Source organism: Salvelinus alpinus, chromosome 23, assembly GCF_045679555.1.
Source record: "Salvelinus alpinus chromosome 23, SLU_Salpinus.1, whole genome shotgun sequence".
Classification (NCBI taxonomy): domain Eukaryota; kingdom Metazoa; phylum Chordata; class Actinopteri; order Salmoniformes; family Salmonidae; genus Salvelinus; species Salvelinus alpinus.
The window spans coordinates 10,229,015-10,249,798 of NC_092108.1; the positions used below are offsets into that span (position 1 = coordinate 10,229,015).

A 20,784-nucleotide genomic window follows, 5' to 3' on the forward strand; every position below is an offset into this window, starting at 1 on the left:
TTGATCTTGGGTCAGTATTGGCTTTCAGATCATAATTATATGGGCAAGAGGGTACCTGGTCCTAGATCAGCACTCCTACTCTGAGACTTTGTGAATACGGGCCACTTTGAGTAAATAAGAGTGTGTATTTAATGTATCCTGTCCTCTCTCTCTCTCTCTCTCTCAGGGACATCATGATCACCCACTTTGAGCCGTCCATCTCCTACGAGGAGCTGTACGGGGAGGTTAAAGACATGTGCTGCATGGACAACGACCAGCTCTTCACCATGAAGTGGATCGACGAAGAAGGTTTGTTTACCATAGTTCTCCTTCTAAATATGTGTTCGTATTTATTAAGGATCACCATGTAGTACTGCCAAGGCAGCAGCTACTCTTCCTGGGGTTTATTAAGGATCACCATGTAGTTCTGCCAAGGCAGCAGCTACTCTTCCTGGAGTCCAGCAACATTAAGGCAGTTTATACAATTTTAAAAACATTACAATACAAAAAAAACAATATATCCACCTCCATCCATCCGTCTATCTAATTTTTTGGAGATGTCTACAGTCTTCATGGGCAGATCTCAGATCACACTCATTGTGACTAGTCAGAAGTATCACTATGTAGAGATAAGGGTGTGATTTGATATGCAGAGAGAAGGCAGTGGTGGGTGTGCCTCTTTTGTATCTGGCCAGCTGGCCATGTCCCCGCAGTATCTGGCCAGCTGGCCATATCCCCGCAGTATCTGGCCAGCTGGCCATGTCCCCGCAGTATCTGGCCAGCTGGCCATGTCCCCGCAGTATCTGGCCAGCTGGCCATGTCCCCGCAGTATCTGGCCAGCTGGCCATGTCCCCGCAGTATCTGGCCAGCTGGCCATGTCCCCGCAGTATCTGGCCAGCTGGCCATGTCCCCGCAGTATCTGGCCAGCTGGCCATGTCCCCGCAGTATCTGGCCAGCTGGCCATGTCCCCGCAGTATCTGGCCAGCTGGCCATGTCCCCGCAGTATCTGGCCAGCTGGCCATGTCCCCGCAGTATCTGGCCAGCTGGCCATGTCCCCGCGGTATCTGGCCAGCTGGCCATGTCCCCGCGGTATCGGGCCATGTCCCCGCGGTATCGGGCCATGTCCCCGCGGTATCGGGCCATGTCCCCGCGGTATCGGGCCAGCTGGCCATGTCCCCGCGGTATCGGGCCAGCTGGCCATGTCCCCGCAGTATCGGGCCAGCTGGCCATGATGAAGACGTCATGTTGTTGGAAAGATCAGGCTGCCCTTATTAATTAACGTCTAACATATCACCGGGTGTGTACCGTCTGCAATTTAGAGGAGATGGAGAATAAACTGCACTTTGTATTTTACGTTATATGATGATTTAAGAGTAAACCTTGTATGGAGTCGTGATGAAGGACAAACTGGACTGGCTACCTAGAAAAGAAGTGTTGCTGGTTGCAAACTTTATTTCCAAAGTGACGAGACAAGATAAGTTGTGTAACTGAAAGGTTTTTGTTTTGCGTTTCATATGTTTATTTACGTGTGTGTGTGTGTGTGTGTGTGTGTGTGTGTGTGTGTGTGTGTGTATATGTATATAACTATGATCATTTTATTTGGATACAGAAAATACGGTGTCTTGTAAGCCCATGTGGGCTGAGTGTGATGAAGATGCATGACTCTATCTCATACTTCACTAGGCTCTGAAAAACAAACTTAACATAATGAAGACTGAGACACTGCCTCCACACACACACCTACACGCTTTCTGTCTTAGACACGGATATTCAATATTGAGAATATCTATAACCTCAGCTTAGAGACATTTTGAGAGTCTTCACTGTAAAAGTAACACACTGGCTTTGTGTTAACTTGTGGTGTTTGGGCAGATAAAATGATTCTGACTATCATATCAGCCTTTGTGACTCTGGTCAGAGGTATTTGTGCACTGCATAGGGAATAGGGTGGTTCCAGTAGGTTTATCCATCATCAGACACCTGATGTACATGGAGTACACAGTGACCCAGCCATGACCCGTCTCTCCGTCCTCCCAGGTGACCCGTGTACAGTATCGTCTCAGCTGGAGCTAGTGGAAGCCCTGAGGCTCTACGAAGTCAACAAAGACTCTGAACTCATCATCCACGGTAACGTGACCTTCTGCATCTGACAACATAGTAAATACATAAACCTTCCATGAAATTCTTTTTAAACATTTTGTCATTTAGCAGACGCTCTTATTCAGAGCGACTTACGTGAACAATTACGGTGAAGTGCCTTGCTCAAGGGCACATCGTCAGATTTGTCACCTAGTCGGCTCGGGGGATTCGAACCAGGTACCTTTCAGTTACTGGCTTGTCGCGCTTAACATCTAGGCTACCTGCCTTCCCAAATCTATAAACTGTTTTGATACCCAATGGGAAGTCTTTGCTGGGCTGACATCCCGACAACAGAATAAGTATACTGAGCTTTCATTACATTCAATTCAATGTATTTATTGAATTTAATAAATGTTTTTTTTTTTTTTTTTTTTTTTTTTTTTAATACAACAAAAGACACCATTATAAGTCACACTCTGTCTGTTCCACTGATACTCTCCTGCTAACTAGATAAACATCACACAGCCTCACAGACACCAGGAAATAGACCAGTGTTTATAGAGTTGTCTGTCTGTCAGTGCATGTGAGATTGGTTGTCTTTTATTAGCACTGGAGAGAAAGCAGGTTAAGATCAAGATGGAGGGAGGAGAGGAGGAGAGTGGGGGGGGGACCAGAGCAGGAGAGGAGGGTGGAGGTTAGGGGGAAGGGCACAGAGAGGTGCCAAGTCTGCTAGATAATGAGAGCATCCACTCTACCCCACCTCTGGCGCACACAGGCACGTGTGAGGTAGGAATTGCAGCCATGGTTTAATGGTTTCCCTTTCTTCCTTCAGTGTTTCCATGTATCCCAGAGAAGCCTGGCATGCCCTGTCCAGGAGAGGACAGTAAGTCTACATCTCTTGTCCGTTCCATTGTTTTCTGAAGATTGGAGTATCTCTCTGAGACACACACACACACACACACACACACTTGTTCCAGTAATCCCTGTGTTCTTCTCTTCCTCAGAGTCTATATATCGTCGTGGGGCGCGGCGCTGGAGGAAACTCTACTACGCTAGTGGTCATGTCTTCCAGCCCAAACGGTTCAACAGGGTGATAATCCTCTCTGTCCCTGTGTCTCTTCCTCTCCTCTCTCTCTCATCTCTCTCTCTCATCTCTCTCTCCTCTTTCTCTCCTCTTTCTCTCCTCTTTCTCTCCTCTTTCTCTCATCTCTTTCTCTCCTCTCTCTCTCATCTCTCTCTCTCATCTCTCTCTCCTCTCTCTCTCATCTCTCTCTCCTCTTTCTCTCCTCTCTCTCTTTCTTTCCTCTCTCTTTCTCTCCTCTCTCTCTCTCTCCTCTCTCTTTCTCTCTCTTTCTCATCTCTCTTTCTCTCTCTCTCTCTCGCTCTCTCTCTGCTTTCCCAATCAGTGACTTAGCTGTATTAATGATAAGTTGATATTTGAAGGTGGGTGTGGTTGTTTTAACTTTGTCTGTTGTCTCCTGTATACTCATGGTAGAGAGCTCACTGTGCCATCTGCACAGACCGTATCTGGGGTCTGGGGAGACAGGGCTACAAATGCATCAACTGCAAACTGCTGGTCCACAAGAAGTGTCACAAACTGGTCAGCGTGGAGTGTGGTAAACAGATCCAGGTGAGATGCAGAGAGCAGGCAGAGCCTGGGGGCCCTGAGTTTTACTTTTCTTCAGTTATGCGGTCAGAGAAACTGTGGGCCCTGAGTTTTACCTTAGTTCAGTTATGCGGTCAGAACTGTGGGCCCTGAGTTTTACCTTAGTTCAGTTATGCGGTCAGAGAGACTGTGGGCCCTGAGTTTTACCTTAGTTCAGTTATGCGGTCAGAGAGACTTTGGGCCCTGAGTTTTACTTTAGTTTCTCTGACTGCATAACTGAACTATGGGCCCTGAGTTTTACCTTAGTTTCTCTGACCGCATAACTGAACAATGGGCCCTAGACCTACTGTGGTTTCGGACTCATAAAGGACTGACTGGAAATACTTTGCATTAATATTTCTCAATGATTCCTTTCTCTCTCTATCGTTCTCTCATATCTCTCCTCTGTCTAGGAGCCCATCACGCCATTAGACCACTCTGAACAGCCAGGTAACACACGCACACACCGCCTTGTTAAACACTTAGAAAACTAGCCTTGGTGAGCAAAACTAGGTAAACAATCTTAGACATTTTGGCTAAATGAATAGTTCCTTCAGACCTTAGTCACTAAGTTGCATCTAGCAGGAAGACAGCTTTAAGCCCAGTGGCTGGCTGAATGAGAAGGCTTAACATTCCCGCTAGGAACCCTTCTGTATCACTCTCTAGTGTCCAGGAGGAACCATTCTGTATCACTCTCTAGTGTCCAGGAGGAACCCTTCTGTATCACTCTCTAGTGTCCAGGAGGAACCATTCTGTATCACTCTCTAGTGTCCAGGAGGAACCATTCTGTATCACTCTCTAGTGTCCAGGAGGAACCATTCTGTATTTTTTTTTTTTTTTTTTTTTATTTAACCTTTATTTAACCAGGTAGGCAAATTGAGAACACGTTCTCATTTACAATTGCGACCTGGCCAAGATAAAGCAAAGCAGTTCGACACATACAACAACACATAGTTACACATGGAGTAAAACAACATATAGTCAATAATACAGTGAAAAAAAATAAAAAAAATAAGTCTATATACAATGTGAGCAAGTGAGGTGAGATAAGGGAGGTGAAGGCAAACAAATATATGTATAAATAAATAAAAATATAAAAGGCCATGGAGGCGAAGTGAATACAACACAGCACGTAAAATAAAAACTAAAAAAACAATGGAATGGTTGGTTTGCGGTGGAAGAAAGTGCAAAGTAGAGACAGAAATAAAGGGGTGCAAAGGAGCAAAATAAATTAATAAATAAATACAGTAGGTAAAGAGGTAGTTGTTTGGGCTAAATTGTAGATGGGTTATATACAGGTGCAGTAATCTATGAGCTGCTCTGACAGCTGGTGCTTAAAGCTAGTGAGGGAGATAGGTGTTTCCAGTTTCAGAGATTTTTGTAGTTCGTTCCAGTCATTGGCAGCAGAGAACTGGAAGGAGAGGCGTCCAAAGGAAGAATTGGTTTTGGGGGTGACTAGAGAGATATACCTGCTGGAGCGCGTGCTACAGGTAGGTGCTGCTATGGTGACCAGCGAGCTGAGATAAGGGGGGACTTTACCTAGCAGGGTCTTGTAGATGACCTGGAACCAGTGGGTTTGGCGACGAGTATGAAGCGAGGGCCAGCCAACGAGAGTGTACAGGTCGCAGTGGTGGGTAGTATATGGGGCTTTGGTGACAAAACGGATGGCACTGTGATAGACTGCATCCAATTTATTGAGTAGGGTTTTGGAGGCTATTTTGTAAATGACATCACCGAAGTCGAGGATTGGTAGGATGGTCAGTTTTACAAGGGTATGTTTGGCAGCATGAGTAAAGGATGCTTTGTTGCGGAATAGGAAGCCAATTCTAGATTTGACTTTGGATTGGAGATGTTTGATGTGAGTCTGGAAGGAGAGTTTGCAGTCTAACCAGACACCTAGGTATTTGTAGGTGTCCACATATTCTAAGTCAGAGCCGTCCAAAGTAGTGATGTTGGACAGGCGGGCAGGAGCAGGCAGCGATCGGTTGAAGAGCATGCATTTGGTTTTACTTGTATTTAAGAGCAGTTGGAGGCCACGGAAGGAGAGTTGTATGGCATTGAAGCTCGCCTGGAGGGTTGTTAACACAGTGTCAAAAGAAGGGCCAGAAGTATACAGAATAGTGTCGTCTGCGTAGAGGTGGATCAGAGAATCACCAGCAGCAAGAGCGACATCATTGATGTAAACAGAGAAGAGAGTCGGTCCAAGAATTGAACCCTGTGGCACCCCCATAGAGACTGCCAGAGGCCCGGACAACAGACCCTCCGATTTGACACACTGAACTCGATCAGAGAAGTAGTTGGTGAACCAGGCGAGGCAATCATTAGAGAAACCAAGGCTGTCGAGTCTGCCAATGAGGATGTGGTGATTGACAGAGTCAAAGGCCTTGGCCAGGTCAATGAATACGGCTGCACAGTATTGTTTCCTATCGATGGCGGTTACGATATCGTTTATGACCTTGAGCGTGGCTGAGGTGCACCCATGACCAGCTCTGAAACCAGATTGCATTGCGGAGAAGGTGTGGTGGGATTCGAAATGGTCGGTAATCTGTTTGTTGACTTGGCTTTCGAAGACCTTACAAAGGCAGGGTAGGATAGATATAGGTCTGTAGCAGTTAGGGTCAAGGGTGTCCCCCCCTTTGAAGAGGGGGATAACCGCAGCTGCTTTCCAATCTTTGGGGATCTCAGACGACACGAAAGAGAGGTTGAAGAGGCTAGTAATAGGGGTGGCAACAATTTCAGCAGATAGTTTTAGAAAGAAAGGGTCCAGATTATCTAGCCCGGCTGATTTGTAAGGGTCCAGATTTTGCAGCTCATTTAGAACATCAGCTGACTGTATTTGGGAGAAAGAGAAATGGGGAAGGCTTGGGCGAGTAGCAGAGGGGAGGGCAGTGCTGTTGTCCGGGGTGGGGGTAGCCAGGTGGAAAGCATGGCCAGCCGTAGAAAAATGCTTATTGAAATTCTCGATTATAGTGGATTTGTCGGTGGTGACAGTGTTTCCTATCTTCAGAGCGGTTGGAAGCTGGGAGGAGGTGTTCTTATTCTCCATGGACTTTACGGTGTCCCAGAACTTTTTTGAATTTGTGTTGCAGGAAGCAAATTTCTGCTTGAAATAGCTAGCCTTGGCTGTTCTAACTGCCTGTGTATATTGGTTTCTGGCTTCCCTGAAAAGTTGCATATCACGGGGGCTGTTCGATGCTAATGCAGAACGCCATAGGATGTTTTTCTGTTGGTTAAGGGCAGTCAGGTCAGGAGAGAACCAAGGGCTATATCTGTTCCTGGTTCTAAATTTCTTGAATGGGGCATGCTTATTCAAGATGGTGAGGAAGGCATTTTTAAAAAATGACCAGGCATCCTCTACTGACGGGATGAGATCAATATCCTTCCAGGATACCCCGGCCACTCTCTAGTGTCCAGGAGGAACCATTCTGTATCACTCTCTAGTGTCCAGGAGGAACCATTCTGTATCACTCTAGTGTCCAGGAGGAACCCTTCTGTATCACTCTCTAGTGTCCAGGAGGAACCATTCTGTATCACTCTCTAGTGTCCAGGAGGAACCCTTCTGTATCACTCTAGTGTCCAGGAGGAAGCCTTCTGTATCACTCTCTAGTGTCCAGGAGGAAGCCTTCTGTATCACTCGCTAGTGTCCAGGAGGAACCATTCTGTATCACTCTCTAGTGTCCAGGAAGAACCATTCTGTATCACTCTCTAGTGTCCAGGAGGAACCATTCTGTATCACTCTAGTGTCCAGGAGGAACCATTCTGTATCACTCTAGTGTCCAGGAGGAACCATTCTGTATCACTCTCTAGTGTCCAGGAGGAACCATTCTGTATCACTCTAGTGTCCAGGAGGAACCATTCTGTATCACTCTCTAGTGTCCAGGAGGAACCATTCTGTATCACTCTCTAGTGTCCAGGAGGAACCATTCTGTATCACTCTCTAGTGTCCAGGAGGAACCATTCTGTATCACTCTCTAGTGTCCAGGAGGAACCATTCTGTATCACTCTCTAGTGTCCAGGAGGAACCCTTCTGTATCACTCTCTAGTGTCCAGGAGGAACCATTCTGTATCACTCTCTAATGTCCAGGAGGAACCCTTCTGTATCACTCTCTAATGTCCAGGAGGAACCCTTCTGTATCACTCTCTAGTGTCCAGGAGGAAGCCTTCTGTATCACTCTCTAGTGTCTAGGAGGAAGCCTTCTGTATCACTCTAGTGTCTAGGAGGAAGCCTTCTGTATCACTTTCTAGTGTCCAGGAGGAAGCCTTCTGTATCACTTTCTAGTGTCCAGGAGGAAGCCTTCTGTATCACTCTCTAGTGTCCAGGAGGAAGCCTTCTGTATCACTCTCTAGTGTCTAGGAGGAAGCCTTCTGTATCACTCTCTATTGTCTAGGAGGAACCCTTCTGTATCACTCTCTAGTTTCTAGGGAGAACCATTCTGTATCACTCTAGTGTCTAGGGAGAACCATTCTGTATCACTCTAGTGTCTAGGAGGAAGCCTTCTGTATCACTTTCTAGTGTCCAGGAGGAAGCCTTCTGTATCACTCTCTAGTGTCCAGGAGGAAGCCTTCTGTATCACTCTCTAGTGTCCAGGAGCAAGCCTTCTGTATCACTCTCTAGTGTCCAGGAGGAAGCCTTCTGTATCACTCTCTAGTGTCTAGGAGGAAGCCTTCTGTATCACTCTCTAGTGTCCAGGAGCAAGCCTTCTGTATCACTCTCTAGTGTCCAGGAGCAAGCCTTCTGTATCACTCTCTAGTGTCCAGGAGGAAGCCTTCTGTATCACTCTCTAGTGTCCAGGAGGAAGCCTTCTGTATCACTCTCTCGTGTCCAGGAGGAACCCTTCTGTATCACTCTCTCGTGTCTAGGAGGAAGCCTTCTGTATCACTCTCTCGTGTCTAGGAGGGAGCCTTCTGTATCACTCTCTCGTGTCTAGGAGGAACCTTTCTGTATCACTCTCTCGTGTCTAGGAGGAAGCCTTCTGTATCACTCTCTCGTGTCTAGGAGGAAGCCTTCTGTATCACTCTCTAGTGTCCAGGAGGAACCCTTCTGTATCACTCTCTAGTGTCTAGGAGGAAGCCTTCTGTATCACTCTCTCGTGTCTAGGAGGAAGCCTTCTGTATCACTTTCTAGTGTCTAGGAGGAACCCTTCTGTATCACTCTCTCGTGTCTAGGAGGAACCCTTCTGTATCACTCTAGTGTCCAGGAGGAACCCTTCTGTATCACTCTAGTGTCTAGGAGGAACCCTTCTGTATCACTCTCTAGTGTCTAGGAGGAACCCTTCTGTATCACTCTCTAGTGTCTAGGAGGAAGCCTTCTGTATCACTCTCTAGTGTCTAGGAGGAACCCTTCTGTATCACTCTCTAGTGTCTAGGAGGAACCCTTCTGTATCACTCTCTAGTGTCTAGGAGGAAGCCTACTGTATCACTCTCTAGTGTCTAGGAGGAAGCCTTCTGTATCACTCTCTAGTGTCTAGGAGGAACCCTTCTGTATCACTCTCTAGTGTCTAGGAGGAAGCCTACTGTATCACTCTCTAGTGTCTAGGAGGAAGCCTTCTGTATCACTCTCTAGTGTCTAGGAGGAAGCCTACTGTATCACTCTAGTGTCCAGGAGGAACCCTTCTGTATCACTCTCTCGTGTCTAGGAGGAAGCCTTCTGTATCACTCTCTCGTGTCTAGGAGGAAGCCTTCTGTATCACTCTCTCGTGTCTAGGAGGAAGCCTTCTGTATCACTCTAGTGTCTAGGAGTAAGCCTTCTGTATCACTCTCTAGTGTCCAGGAGGAACCCTTCTGTATCACTCTCTAGTGTCTAGGAGGAAGCCTTCTGTATCACTCTCTAGTGTCTAGGAGGAAGCATTCTGTATCACTCTCTAGTGTCCAGGAGGAACCCTTCTGTATCACTCTCTAGTGTCTAGGAGGAAGCATTCTGTATCACTCTCTCATTCTCTCTCTCGTTCTCTACTCAGGTCCTCAGAACAAATACTCCAGTGAGAGTCTGAACTCCGATGGAGAAGAGAAAGAGGTGTGTTTGTTGCCAAATGTCTGTCTTTATCTGTCTCTACCTCGTGTCTCTGTCTCACGTCTGTCTCTACCTCGTGTCTCTGTCTCACGTCTGTCTCTACCTTGTGTCTCTGTCTCACGTCTGTCTCTACCTCGTGTCTCTGTCTCACGTCTGTCTCTACCTCTTGTCTGTCTCATGTTTAACTCTGGCTCTCTGTCTGTCCTGTAGGCGCGCTGCAGCAGAGACACGGGGAAGTCCGCTTCCAGTCTGGGTCTGGTGGACTTTGATCTGCTGAGCGTGATTGGCCGGGGCAGCTATGCCAAGGTCCTGCTGGTCCGACTCAAGAAGACAGAGAGGATTTACGCCATGAAGGTGGTTAAGAAGGAGCTGGTCAACGACGACGAGGTACTAAACAGACACACACACTGGTACCCGTAAACACACACACACACACACACACCCACACACACACACACACACACACACACACACACACACACACTGGTACATGTAAACACGCACCCACACACACTGGTACATGTAAACTCCACACACACTTACATACACACATGATTGACACTTTGACAGGTGCTACCTGATCGATCATCTGTGCCATTTCTCCTCTTTCTGAGTTCTCTCTGTTCAAACATATTATCTGTCCATCAGATCTGTATCTATTCACTGTGTTCACACATCCTCAGTCTCCTCACATCACTAGGGCATCCACTCACTGTGCTTAGAATGACAGAAATCACTTCTTCTGCAGCCCTCATCAGATGGGAGCAGTCTGTCAACACCATTCACTGTGTGTTCAGCCATTCTCACTCCTAACATCTACTGTCTCATTCTGTATCCTCTCTGTCTGTCTCTCTGCCTGTCAGTCTCTCTGCCTGTCTCTGCCTGTCTCTGCCTGTCAGTCTCTCTGCCTGTCTCTGCCTGCCTGCCTGTCTGTCTCTGTCTGCCTGCCTGTCTGTCTCTGTCTGCCTGCCTGCCTGTCTGTCTCTGTCTGCCTGCCTGACTGTCTCTGTCTGCCTGCCTGCCTGTCTGTCTCTGTCTGCCTGCCTGCCTGTCTCTGTCTGCCTGCCTCTGTCTGCCTGCCTCTGTCTGTCTGTCTGCCTGCCTCTGTCTGTCTGTCTGCCTGCCTCTGTCTGTCTGTCTGCCTGCCTGCCTGCCTGTGTCTGTCTGTCTGCCTGTCTGTCTCTGTCTGTCTCTCTGCCTGTCTGTCTCTCTGCCTGTCTGTCTCTCTGCCTGTCTGTCTCTCTGCCTGTCTGTCTCTCTGCCTGTCAGTCTCTCTGCCTGTCAGTCTCTCTGCCTGTCAGTCTCTCTGCCTGTCAGTCTCTCTGCCTCTCTCTGTCTGTCAGTCTCTCTGCCTGCCTGTCTCTGCCTCTCTCTGCCTGTCTCTGTCTGCCTGTCTCTGTCTGCCTGCCTGTCTCTGCCTGTCTCTGTCTGTCTCTGCCTGTCTCTGCCTGTCGGTCTGCCTGTCTCTGCCTGTCTCTGCCTGTCGGTCTGCCTGTCTCTGCCTGTCAGCCTGTCAGTCGGTCTGTCCATCTGTCCTCTATCAGATGGGCGGCTGGTCATTTCTACTAAACTTGTTGTGTTTTAAGACTTGATTTCCAAATGGTGTGTGTGTTGTAGGACATTGACTGGGTCCAGACAGAGAAGCACGTGTTTGAGCAGGCGTCCAACCACCCCTTCCTAGTGGGGCTTCACTCCTGTTTCCAGACTGAGAGCAGACTGTTCTTTATCATAGAGTATGTGAACGGAGGAGATCTGATGTTCCACATGCAGAGACAGAGGAAAATACCTGAGGAACACGCCAGGTGAGAACAGTGATGTCATGGCTACACCGGACTTGGAAATAATCCTGGGTCTGTTTCAATCTTACCCGACTGTAGTGCTGCTGTGTTTCTGTTCTACCTGACAATGAATTGCACCCACCTGGTGTCCCAGGTATAAATCAGTCCCTGATTACAGGGAAACAAATTATGCCATTTAAAGCAGTGGAACTGGCTTCGAGGTCCAGATTTGAATTTGAGGGGTATGTCATGTCCGTTCCTCTGAAACACCCAGGACTACACATCTATTGTTCTCCCCCCAGTAGGCTCACGTTGCCAGACGTAAAATTCCCACATCTCTGAACCTAGAACCTTTGGGGCAGGCCACCAGCTCTAGCACCCCTGGGGTGTATTCATTATGTCGATTCTGTTGCAAAACGTTTCTTAAACGGACGCAAACGGGGGGGGGGGGCCTACCTGAATTTGTCCAATGTCAATAAATGTGCTTTTTAGTTGCAAAATGTTCCGTTTTGGAATAACAATTACACCTCTGATTCTACGAACCAAGGGCTTGGTGATTAGCTGCGTAGCTCTAAGATGGTGGTGTGTGTGTGTGTGTGTTGAGTCTGACTAGATCGTCAGCATCTCTCTCTGTGTGTGTCAGGTTTTACTCAGCAGAGATCAGCTTGGCGTTGAACTACCTCCATGAGAGAGGCATCATCTACAGAGACCTCAAACTGGACAACGTGCTGCTGGAGTCAGAGGGACACATCAAACTCACTGACTACGGCATGTGCAAGGTGGGTGTCGAAGTGTGTCCGTTGGCGTGGTTCTGTCTGTCTGTACTGTGTGTGTGTATCTTTTTTTTGTGTGTGTGTGGTTGCAGTTGTCCCTGTACATCTTAAGCTTGTGTGTGTTACATTTGAGTCATTTAGCAGAAGCTCTTATCCGGAGCGACTTACAGCAGTGAGTGCATACATTTTCATTCCTTTTTTGTACTGGTGCACCGTGGGAATGGAACCCAAAACCCTGGCATTGCAAGCGGCATGCTCTACCAACTGAGCCCCACGGGACCTGGAACGTTGTGAGATGTGTGTGTACTTCCTGTGCTGTGTAGGAGGGCTTGAGGCCAGGGGACACCACCAGTACGTTCTGTGGGACCCCCAACTACATCGCCCCTGAGATACTGAGAGGAGAGGACTATGGTTTCAGCGTTGACTGGTGGGCTCTGGGGGTGCTGATGTTTGAGATGATGGCTGGACGGTCGCCCTTCGACATTGTAGGAAGCACCGACAACCCAGACCAGAACACAGAAGACTACCTATTCCAAGGTAATGCTGTTAGGACAGGGTCAAAGTTCATGTTATGGAAAGTACTCATATTGTTGTGTATTGGCCGATCCTCAAGAGAAAGTACGTGGTACTCATCAGTCAGCAAAAAATGATATCTGTGCAACTAGGCTTGGGCGGTAAACGGTATATACCGTATACCGGGTTATTTGGAAATAGCCATGGGATGGTTTTTCAGTACCGTTGAGAAACAATTTCTAAAATTTTAATACTTTTTCATATTTGTAGCTACTTTTTAAGTAAATACCTGCAGTGAACTTGTGCAACATGTTAGGAGATGAAGCATATTGCGTTCTGCATTTTACATGTTACATTATTTTACATTATGAAGCTTCCCGTAGTTCCCCAGAACAGTTGAGCCAGTCACGTGTGTTTGTAACTAGCACAACAGGAGAAAGCGGGAGCTGGTGAGTTCAGCTGTGTAGTGACAGGTTGTGTTTCTGATCGAGTGCTCAGGAACTGCAACTATAGTTTCCCTTCACAGAAAATACATTCGTGCAACATTTTGCAGAAAATAGCTTCATTGTCATCAGTGACAACAGAAGTCCAACACTATCTGGCTGTAAGTAAATTCTTACAATGAAAAAAGCAAGGTATTTTTTTGCAAGAACGATGCGTGTCCATCATATTTCTAATGTTTATCACAGAACAAATGTAGCCAGCTACATTTCCTAATGTTTTGTTTAAAGTTAATCTTGCGTCTTACGGGAGGAAAATAGTCTGTCTACACTGAGAAAAGTAGCTACACGTCAGGCAGAGCGCTGTCTTTTTTTAAATTTATTTGTTTTTATTTTTTATCCCCTTTTCTCCCCAAATTTCGTGGTATCCAATCGCTAGTAATTACTATCTTGTCTCATCGCTACAACTCCCGTACGGGCTCGGGAGAGACGAAGGTCGAAAGCCACGCGTCCTCTGAAGCACAACCCAACCAAGCCGCACTGCTTCTTAACACAGCGCGCATCCCACCCGGAAGCCAGCCGCACCAATGTGTCGGAGGAAACACCGTGCACCTGGCCCCCTTGGTTAGCACGCACTGCGCCCGGCCCGCCACGGGAGTCGCTGGAGCGCAACGAGACAAGGATATCCCTACCGGCCAAACCCTCCCTAACCCGGACGACGCTAGCCCAATTGTGCGTCGCCCCACGGACCTCCCGGTCGCGGCCGGCTGCGACAGAGCCTGGGCGCGAACCCACCAGAGACTCTGGTGGCGCAGCTAGCGCTGCGATGCAGACCTAGACCACTGCGCCACCCGGGAGGCCCCAGAGTGCTGTCTTTTGATAGAATATCCGTTCGTGAATTGTCATCCGAGTGGAAAAGTGCAACTGAAGCACAAAATGAGTTTGACGACAAACAGGAATTACAATAAGAAGCATTTTAGATCTGCTTTTACTGAAACGCAGCAAGATAAAAAATCCCTGCGTGAAAAACAAGTAATTCTGTTTAACTCGACTCCTAAGTTTAACTTGCTAGTTATCTAAGTGGCTGAATTAATAAGGACATCATATTGTGTTAGCTGTCTGCCATTCATCTTGGGATGAGTTATCTGTACAGCTGTCACTGCAGCTTGATCTCCTGTCGGCTCCTCCCACGTCTTCCCTGAACAGAGCAAGCAGGCCTGTTGCCCTAGCGACTCCAGACTCCACACAGACACGGTGTGTACACAGCAGGCCTGTTGCACTAGCGACTCCAGACTCCATACAGACACAGTGTGTACACAGCAGGCCTGTTGCCCTAGCGACTCCAGACTCCATACAGACACAGTGTGTACACAGCAGGCCTGTTGCCCTAGCGACTCCAGACTCCACACAGACACAGTGTGTACACAGCAGGCCTGTTGCCCTAGCGACTCCAGACTCCACACAGACACAGTGTGTACACAGCAGGCCTGTTGCCCTAGCGACTCCAGACTCCACACAGACACGGTGTGTACACAGCAGGCCTGTTGCCCTAGCGACTCCAGACTCCACACAGACACAGTGTGTACACAGCAGGCCTGTTGCCCTAGCGACTCCAGACTCCACACAGACACGGTGTGTACACAGCAGGCCTGTTGTCCTAGCGACTCCAGACTCCACACAGACACAGTGTGTACACTGCAGGCCTGTTGCCCTAGCGACTACAGACTCCACACAGACAGTGTGTACACATCAGGCCTGTTGCCCTAGCGACTACAGACTCCACACAGACACAGTGTGTACACAGCAGGCCTGTTGCCCTAGCGACTCCAGACTCCACACAGACACAGTGTGTACACAGCAGGCCTGTTGCCCTAGCGACTACAGACTCCATACAGACACAGTGTGTACACAGCAGGCCTGTTGCCCTAGCGACTCCAGACTCCACACAGACACGGTGTGTACACAGCAGGCCTGTTGTCCTAGCGAATCCAGACTCCACACAGACACAGTGTGTACACAGCAGGCCTGTTGCCTTAGCGACTCCAGACTCCACACAGACACAGTGTGTACACAGCAGGCCTGTTGCCCTAGCGACTCCAGACTCCACACAGACACGGTGTGTACACAGCAGGCCTGTTGCCCTAGCGACTCCAGATTCCACACAGACACGGTGTGTACACAGCAAGCCTGTTGCCCTAGCGACTCCAGACTCCATACAGACACGGTGTGTACACAGCAGGCCTGTTGCCCTAGCGACTCCAGACTCCATACAGACACAGTGTGTACACAGCAGGCCTGTTGCCCTAGCGACTACAGACTCCATACAGACACAGTGTGTACACAGCAGGCCTGTTGCCCTAGCGACTCCAGACTCCACACAGACACAGTGTGTACACAGCAGGCCTGTTGCCCTAGCGACTCCAGACTCCACACAGACACAGTGTGTACACAGCAGGCCTGTTGCCCTAGCGACTCCAGACTCCACACAGACACAGTACTATTCCTCCTTCAGACAAGCATGCGTCTCAACTATGTTCATTTGCATAATGTCTCTCGTTCACATTCGCTTGTAAATATCCGAACTCACCAAAAATGACATTCAGTAGCTCCTACCTAATACATGTATAGTTTTATGAGCGGGATTGCCTGTCTTTCTAATTCGTTTATTTTTTGTTTGGGCTCGTTAGCATATTTGGCTAGCAGCATCCATTGAAATGTGCTATTACTTGTGCTAATTTTGTTAGCATTCAGTTAATAGACACCCAATTGTCTTTTTTGGGGGTATTTTTTTGACGCCCTGTTGTGTACTAAACCGGTAATATAGTACATCCCGGGATGAGAGAGACTGTAAGAATATCTGTATACTGCCAACCCTACTGTGCACCTGTGCATCAAAAGTCTGATGTTCTTGAGGGCTGGCTGAGATGGGGGTAATGCTGCAGTGCCTGACACGCGTCCACAGTGTCAGCATATCGGTTTCAATAAGGTATTTTTCACAGCCTCTCTCTTTATATCCACTCTGTCACTATTGTAAAAGCCCTCTCAAAATCTAATTTATCTCTCTCCTCCTCTGTAGTAATATTGGAAAAACAGATCAGGATTCCTCGATCGTTGTCAGTCAAAGCTGCTAGCGTCCTCAAGGGCTTCCTCAACAAGGTAACTACTGCACCCTCCCTCCCTCCCTCCGTCCATCCGTCCCTCCCTCCGTCCATCCGTCCCTCCCGCCTCCTCTCCCTCCCTCCCTCCTGTCTGTCTCGTTATATATGTTGTAATTTTCTCTCACACCCTTCTCTTTCTTTGTTGCTCTCCCTCTCTCCCACTTCTCCCTCCCTCTCTTCTATCTCTCTCCCAGGAACCTAAGGAGAGGCTGGGTTGTCATCCCCAGACGGGCTTCGCTGACATCATGGGGCATCCCTTCTTCCGAAACGTAGACTGGGACCTTGTGAGTCATCGTGTCTTCTTTCTCACTTCTATCTTTCTCTGTCTGTCTTTTTCTGTGTTCTATCAGTGTTCTCTGGTGTTGAGGTGGGTTAGAGCGCCATCACCCAACAGAGACGGTGAATCATTGTTTTCATTCAAACAAAGCAGCAGAATTCTCACCAATGATAATTAACTTCAACACTGTGAACGACGGACAGTGAGACCAAATCAACTCCTATACTGTTTCCACATAGTTGAGGGTCAAGCCCAGACAGTCTCCTTTCCCACCAGGGAACAAGACAGGCCAATGGGATGTATCGGTTCTCTAAGGGCAGGTTTCTCAGACTCATATTAAACCTATTCCTGGACTAAGTGGTTAGGTCACAGGGTTCTGTTAGATGTTAGATGTTCACCACCAATAAGCAGTAACATGGTTAACCTCATGATGTCACCTGTTGCAGCAATGTAAAAAACAGGAGACACCAGGGTTGGGGTCAATTTCAATTCAGATTTTCAATATTCTGGAAAAATGGAATTGGAATATCAGTTTACTTCCTGAATTGTAAAGGAATTGACTCCAACCATGTTAATGGGCCAGACACACTCCCAAGGCAATCTCTCTAGTTCCACCCACCCACCCACCTGCCAGCTAAACAAACAGGCTGGCCTCTAGACATGCCTCCAGTCCCAGACCAGCTCAGGAGCAGCCTGACCTCTTCCCCCTGTTTGGTCTGGACTGCTGCTGTCCTGACTGGCTGGCTGGCTCTCTGTCTGGAAGGATCAGGTTACACTGCTGGGCTGCCTCCCCCTCCACTCAGTCTCACCTCATAAACAACAGGTGGCAGCCGGCCCATGCAGTACTCTAGTCTACCTGCAGGGGGGGCAGTACTGGGTCAACACACTGCAGGCTGTCTGTCTGGCCTCTGAGTTTACAGTGGAGTTTTCACTAAGCCACAGCACAGTCACTAATATCGTTTCAGAGAGAAACAGGGAGATTGGCTTTTGGTAAAATCATTTTTGTTAGACTGTTTCATTCGCTGACCTCTGTTTCATACGCTGACCTCTGTTTCATACGCTGACCTCTGTTTCATACGCTGACCTCTGTTTCATACGCTGACCCTCTGTTTCATACGCTGACCTCTGTTTCATACGCTGACCTCTGTTTCATACGCTGACCCTCTGTTTCATACGCTGACCCTCTGTTTCATACGTTGACCTCTGTTTCATACGCTGACCCTCTGTTTCATACACGTGGTCCCGTGTGGCTCAGTTGGTAGAGCATGGCGCTTGCAACGCCAGGGTTGTGGGTTCATTCCCCACGGGGGGACCAGGATGAATATGTATGAACTTTCCAATTTGTAAGTCGCTCTGGATAAGAGCGTCAGCTAAATGACTTAAAATGTAAAAAATGTAAAAAAAATACGCTGAACCTCTGTTTCATACGCTGAACCTCTGTTTCATACGCTGACCTCTGTTTCATACGCTGACCTCTGTTTCATACGCTGACCTCTGTTTCATACGCTGACCCTCTGTTTCATACGCTGACCCTCTGTTTCATACGCTGACCTCTGTTTCATACGCTGAACCTCTGTTTCATACGCTGACCTCTGTTTCATACGCTGACCCTCTGTTTCATACGCTGACCTCTGTTTCATACGCTGAACCTCTGTTTCATACGCTGACCCTCTGTTTCATACGTTGACCTCTGTTTCATACGCTGAACCTCTGTTTCATACGCTGAACCTCTGTTTCATACGCTGAACCTCTGTTTCATACGCTGACCTCTGTTTCATACGCTGACCTCTGTTTCATACGCTGACCTCTGTTTCATACGCTGACCCTCTGTTTCATACGCTGACCCTCTGTTTCATACGCTGACCTCTGTTTCATACGCTGAACCTCTGTTTCATACGCTGACCTCTGTTTCATACGCTGACCCTCTGTTTCATACGCTGACCCTCTGTTTCATACGCTGACCTCTGTTTCATACGCTGAACCTCTGTTTCATACGCTGACCTCTGTTTCATACGCTGACCTCTGTTTCATACGCTGACCCTCTGTTTCATACGCTGACCTCTGTTTCATACGCTGACCTCTGTTTCATACGCTGACCTCTGTTTCATACGCTGACCTCTGTTTCATACGCTGACCTCTGTTTCATACGCTGACCTCTGTTTCATACGCTGACCTCTGTTTCATACGCTGAACCTCTGTTTCATACACTGACCTCTGTTTCATTCGCTGACCCTCTGTTTCATACGCTGACCTCTGTTTCATACGCTGACCTCTGTTTCATTCGCTGACCTCTGTTTCATACGCTGAACCTCTGTTTCATACGCTGACCCTCTGTTTCATACGCTGAACCTCTGTTTCATACGCTGACCTCTGTTTCATACGCTGACCTCTGTTTCATACGCTGAACCTCTGTTTCATACGCTGACCTCTGTTTCATACGCTGAACCTCTGTTTCATACGCTGACCTCTGTTTCATACGCTGACCCTCTGTTTCATACGCTGACCCTCTGTTTCATACGCTGACCCTCTGTTTCATACGCTTGACCTCTGTTTCATACGCTGACCTCTGTTTCATTCGCTGACCCTCTGTTTCATACGCTGAACCTCTGTTTCATACGCTGACCCTCTGTTTCATACGCTGACCTCTGTTTCATACGCTGACCTCTGTTTCATACGCTGACCCTCTGTTTCATACGCTGACCCTCTGTTTCATACGCTGACCTCTGTTTCATACGCTGACCTCTGTTTCATACGCTGACCTCTGTTTCATACGCTGACCCTCTGTTTCATACGCTGAACCTCTGTTTCATACGCTGACCTCTGTTTCATACGCTGACCTCTGTTTCATACGCTGACCTCTGTTTCATACGCTGAACCTCTGTTTCATACGCTGACCTCTGTTTCATACGCTGACCTCTGTTTCATACGCTGACCCTCTGTTTCATACGCTGACCCTCTGTTTCATACGCTGAACCTCTGTTTCATACGCTGAACCTCTGTTTCATACGCTGACCCTCTGTTTCATACGCTGACCTCTGTTTCATACGCTGACCTCTGTTTCATACGCTGACCTCTGTTTCATTCGCTGACCTCTGTTTCATACGCTGACCTCTGTTTCATACGCTGAACCTCTGTTTCATACGCTGAACCTCTGTTTCATACGCTGACCTCTGTTTCATACGCTGACCTCTGTTTCATACGCTGACCCTCTGTTTCATACGCTGACCTCTGTTTCATACGCTGAACCTCTGTTTCATACGCTGACCTCTGTTTCATACGCTGACCTCTGTTTCATACGCTGAACCTCTGTTTCATACGCTGACCTCTGTTTCATACGCTGACCCTCTGTTTCATACGCTGACCCTCTGTTTCATACGCTGACCCTCTGTTTCATACACTGACCTCTGTTTCATACGCTGAACCCCATTTTGAAGTCTTGTTTGTAAATAAGACTTGTTGGTTGAAACATGCTGCTTGCTGTATAAAGTTGTCTGTAAGTAGCTTTGGATAAAATAGCTTACATTTACATTTACATTTAAGTCATTTAGCAGACGCTCTTATCCAGAGCGACTTACAAATTGGTGCATTCACCTTATGATATCCAGTGGAACAACCACTTTACAATAGTGCATCTAACTCTTTTAAGGGGGGGGGGGGTTAGAAGGATTACTTTATCCTATCCTAGGTATTCCTTAAAGAGGTAGGGTTTCAGGTGTCTCCGGAAGGTGGTGATTGACTCCGCTGACCTGGCGTCGTGAGGGAGTTTGTTCCACCATTGGGGTGCCAGAGCAGCGAACAGTTTTGACTGGGCTGAGCGGGAACTGTACTTCCTCAGAGGTAGGGAGGCGAGCAGGCCAGAGGTGGATGAACGCAGTGCCCTTGTTTGGGTGTAGGGCCTGATCAGAGCCTGAAGGTACGGAGGTGCCGTTCCCCTCACAGCTCCGTAGGCAAGCACCATGGTCTTGTAGCGGATGCGAGCTTCAACTGGAAGCCAGTGGAGAGAGCGGAGGAGCGGGGTGACGTGAGAGAACTTGGGAAAGTTGAACACCAGACGGGCTGCGGCGTTCTGGATGAGTTGTAGGGGTTTAATGGCACAGGCAGGGAGCCCAGCCAACAGCGAGTTGCAGTAATC

General features: G+C 48.0%; 1 protein-coding gene across 1 annotated transcript in view; it reads left to right on the forward strand.

Moving 5' to 3' along the window:
- Window positions 1–20,784, forward strand: part of LOC139550191 (protein kinase C iota type-like) — a 54,158-nt gene that overhangs the window by 31,686 nt on the left and 1,688 nt on the right. The window contains exons 2-14 of the mRNA XM_071360896.1: window positions 167–288; window positions 2,017–2,106; window positions 2,891–2,941; window positions 3,063–3,148; window positions 3,554–3,688; window positions 4,117–4,153; window positions 9,661–9,716; window positions 9,924–10,100; window positions 11,331–11,515; window positions 12,135–12,270; window positions 12,588–12,801; window positions 16,294–16,373; window positions 16,570–16,659. Coding sequence (XP_071216997.1) covers window positions 167–288; window positions 2,017–2,106; window positions 2,891–2,941; window positions 3,063–3,148; window positions 3,554–3,688; window positions 4,117–4,153; window positions 9,661–9,716; window positions 9,924–10,100; window positions 11,331–11,515; window positions 12,135–12,270; window positions 12,588–12,801; window positions 16,294–16,373; window positions 16,570–16,659 — 1,459 coding nt within the window. The remainder of the gene's footprint in view (window positions 1–166; window positions 289–2,016; window positions 2,107–2,890; window positions 2,942–3,062; window positions 3,149–3,553; window positions 3,689–4,116; window positions 4,154–9,660; window positions 9,717–9,923; window positions 10,101–11,330; window positions 11,516–12,134; window positions 12,271–12,587; window positions 12,802–16,293; window positions 16,374–16,569; window positions 16,660–20,784) is intronic.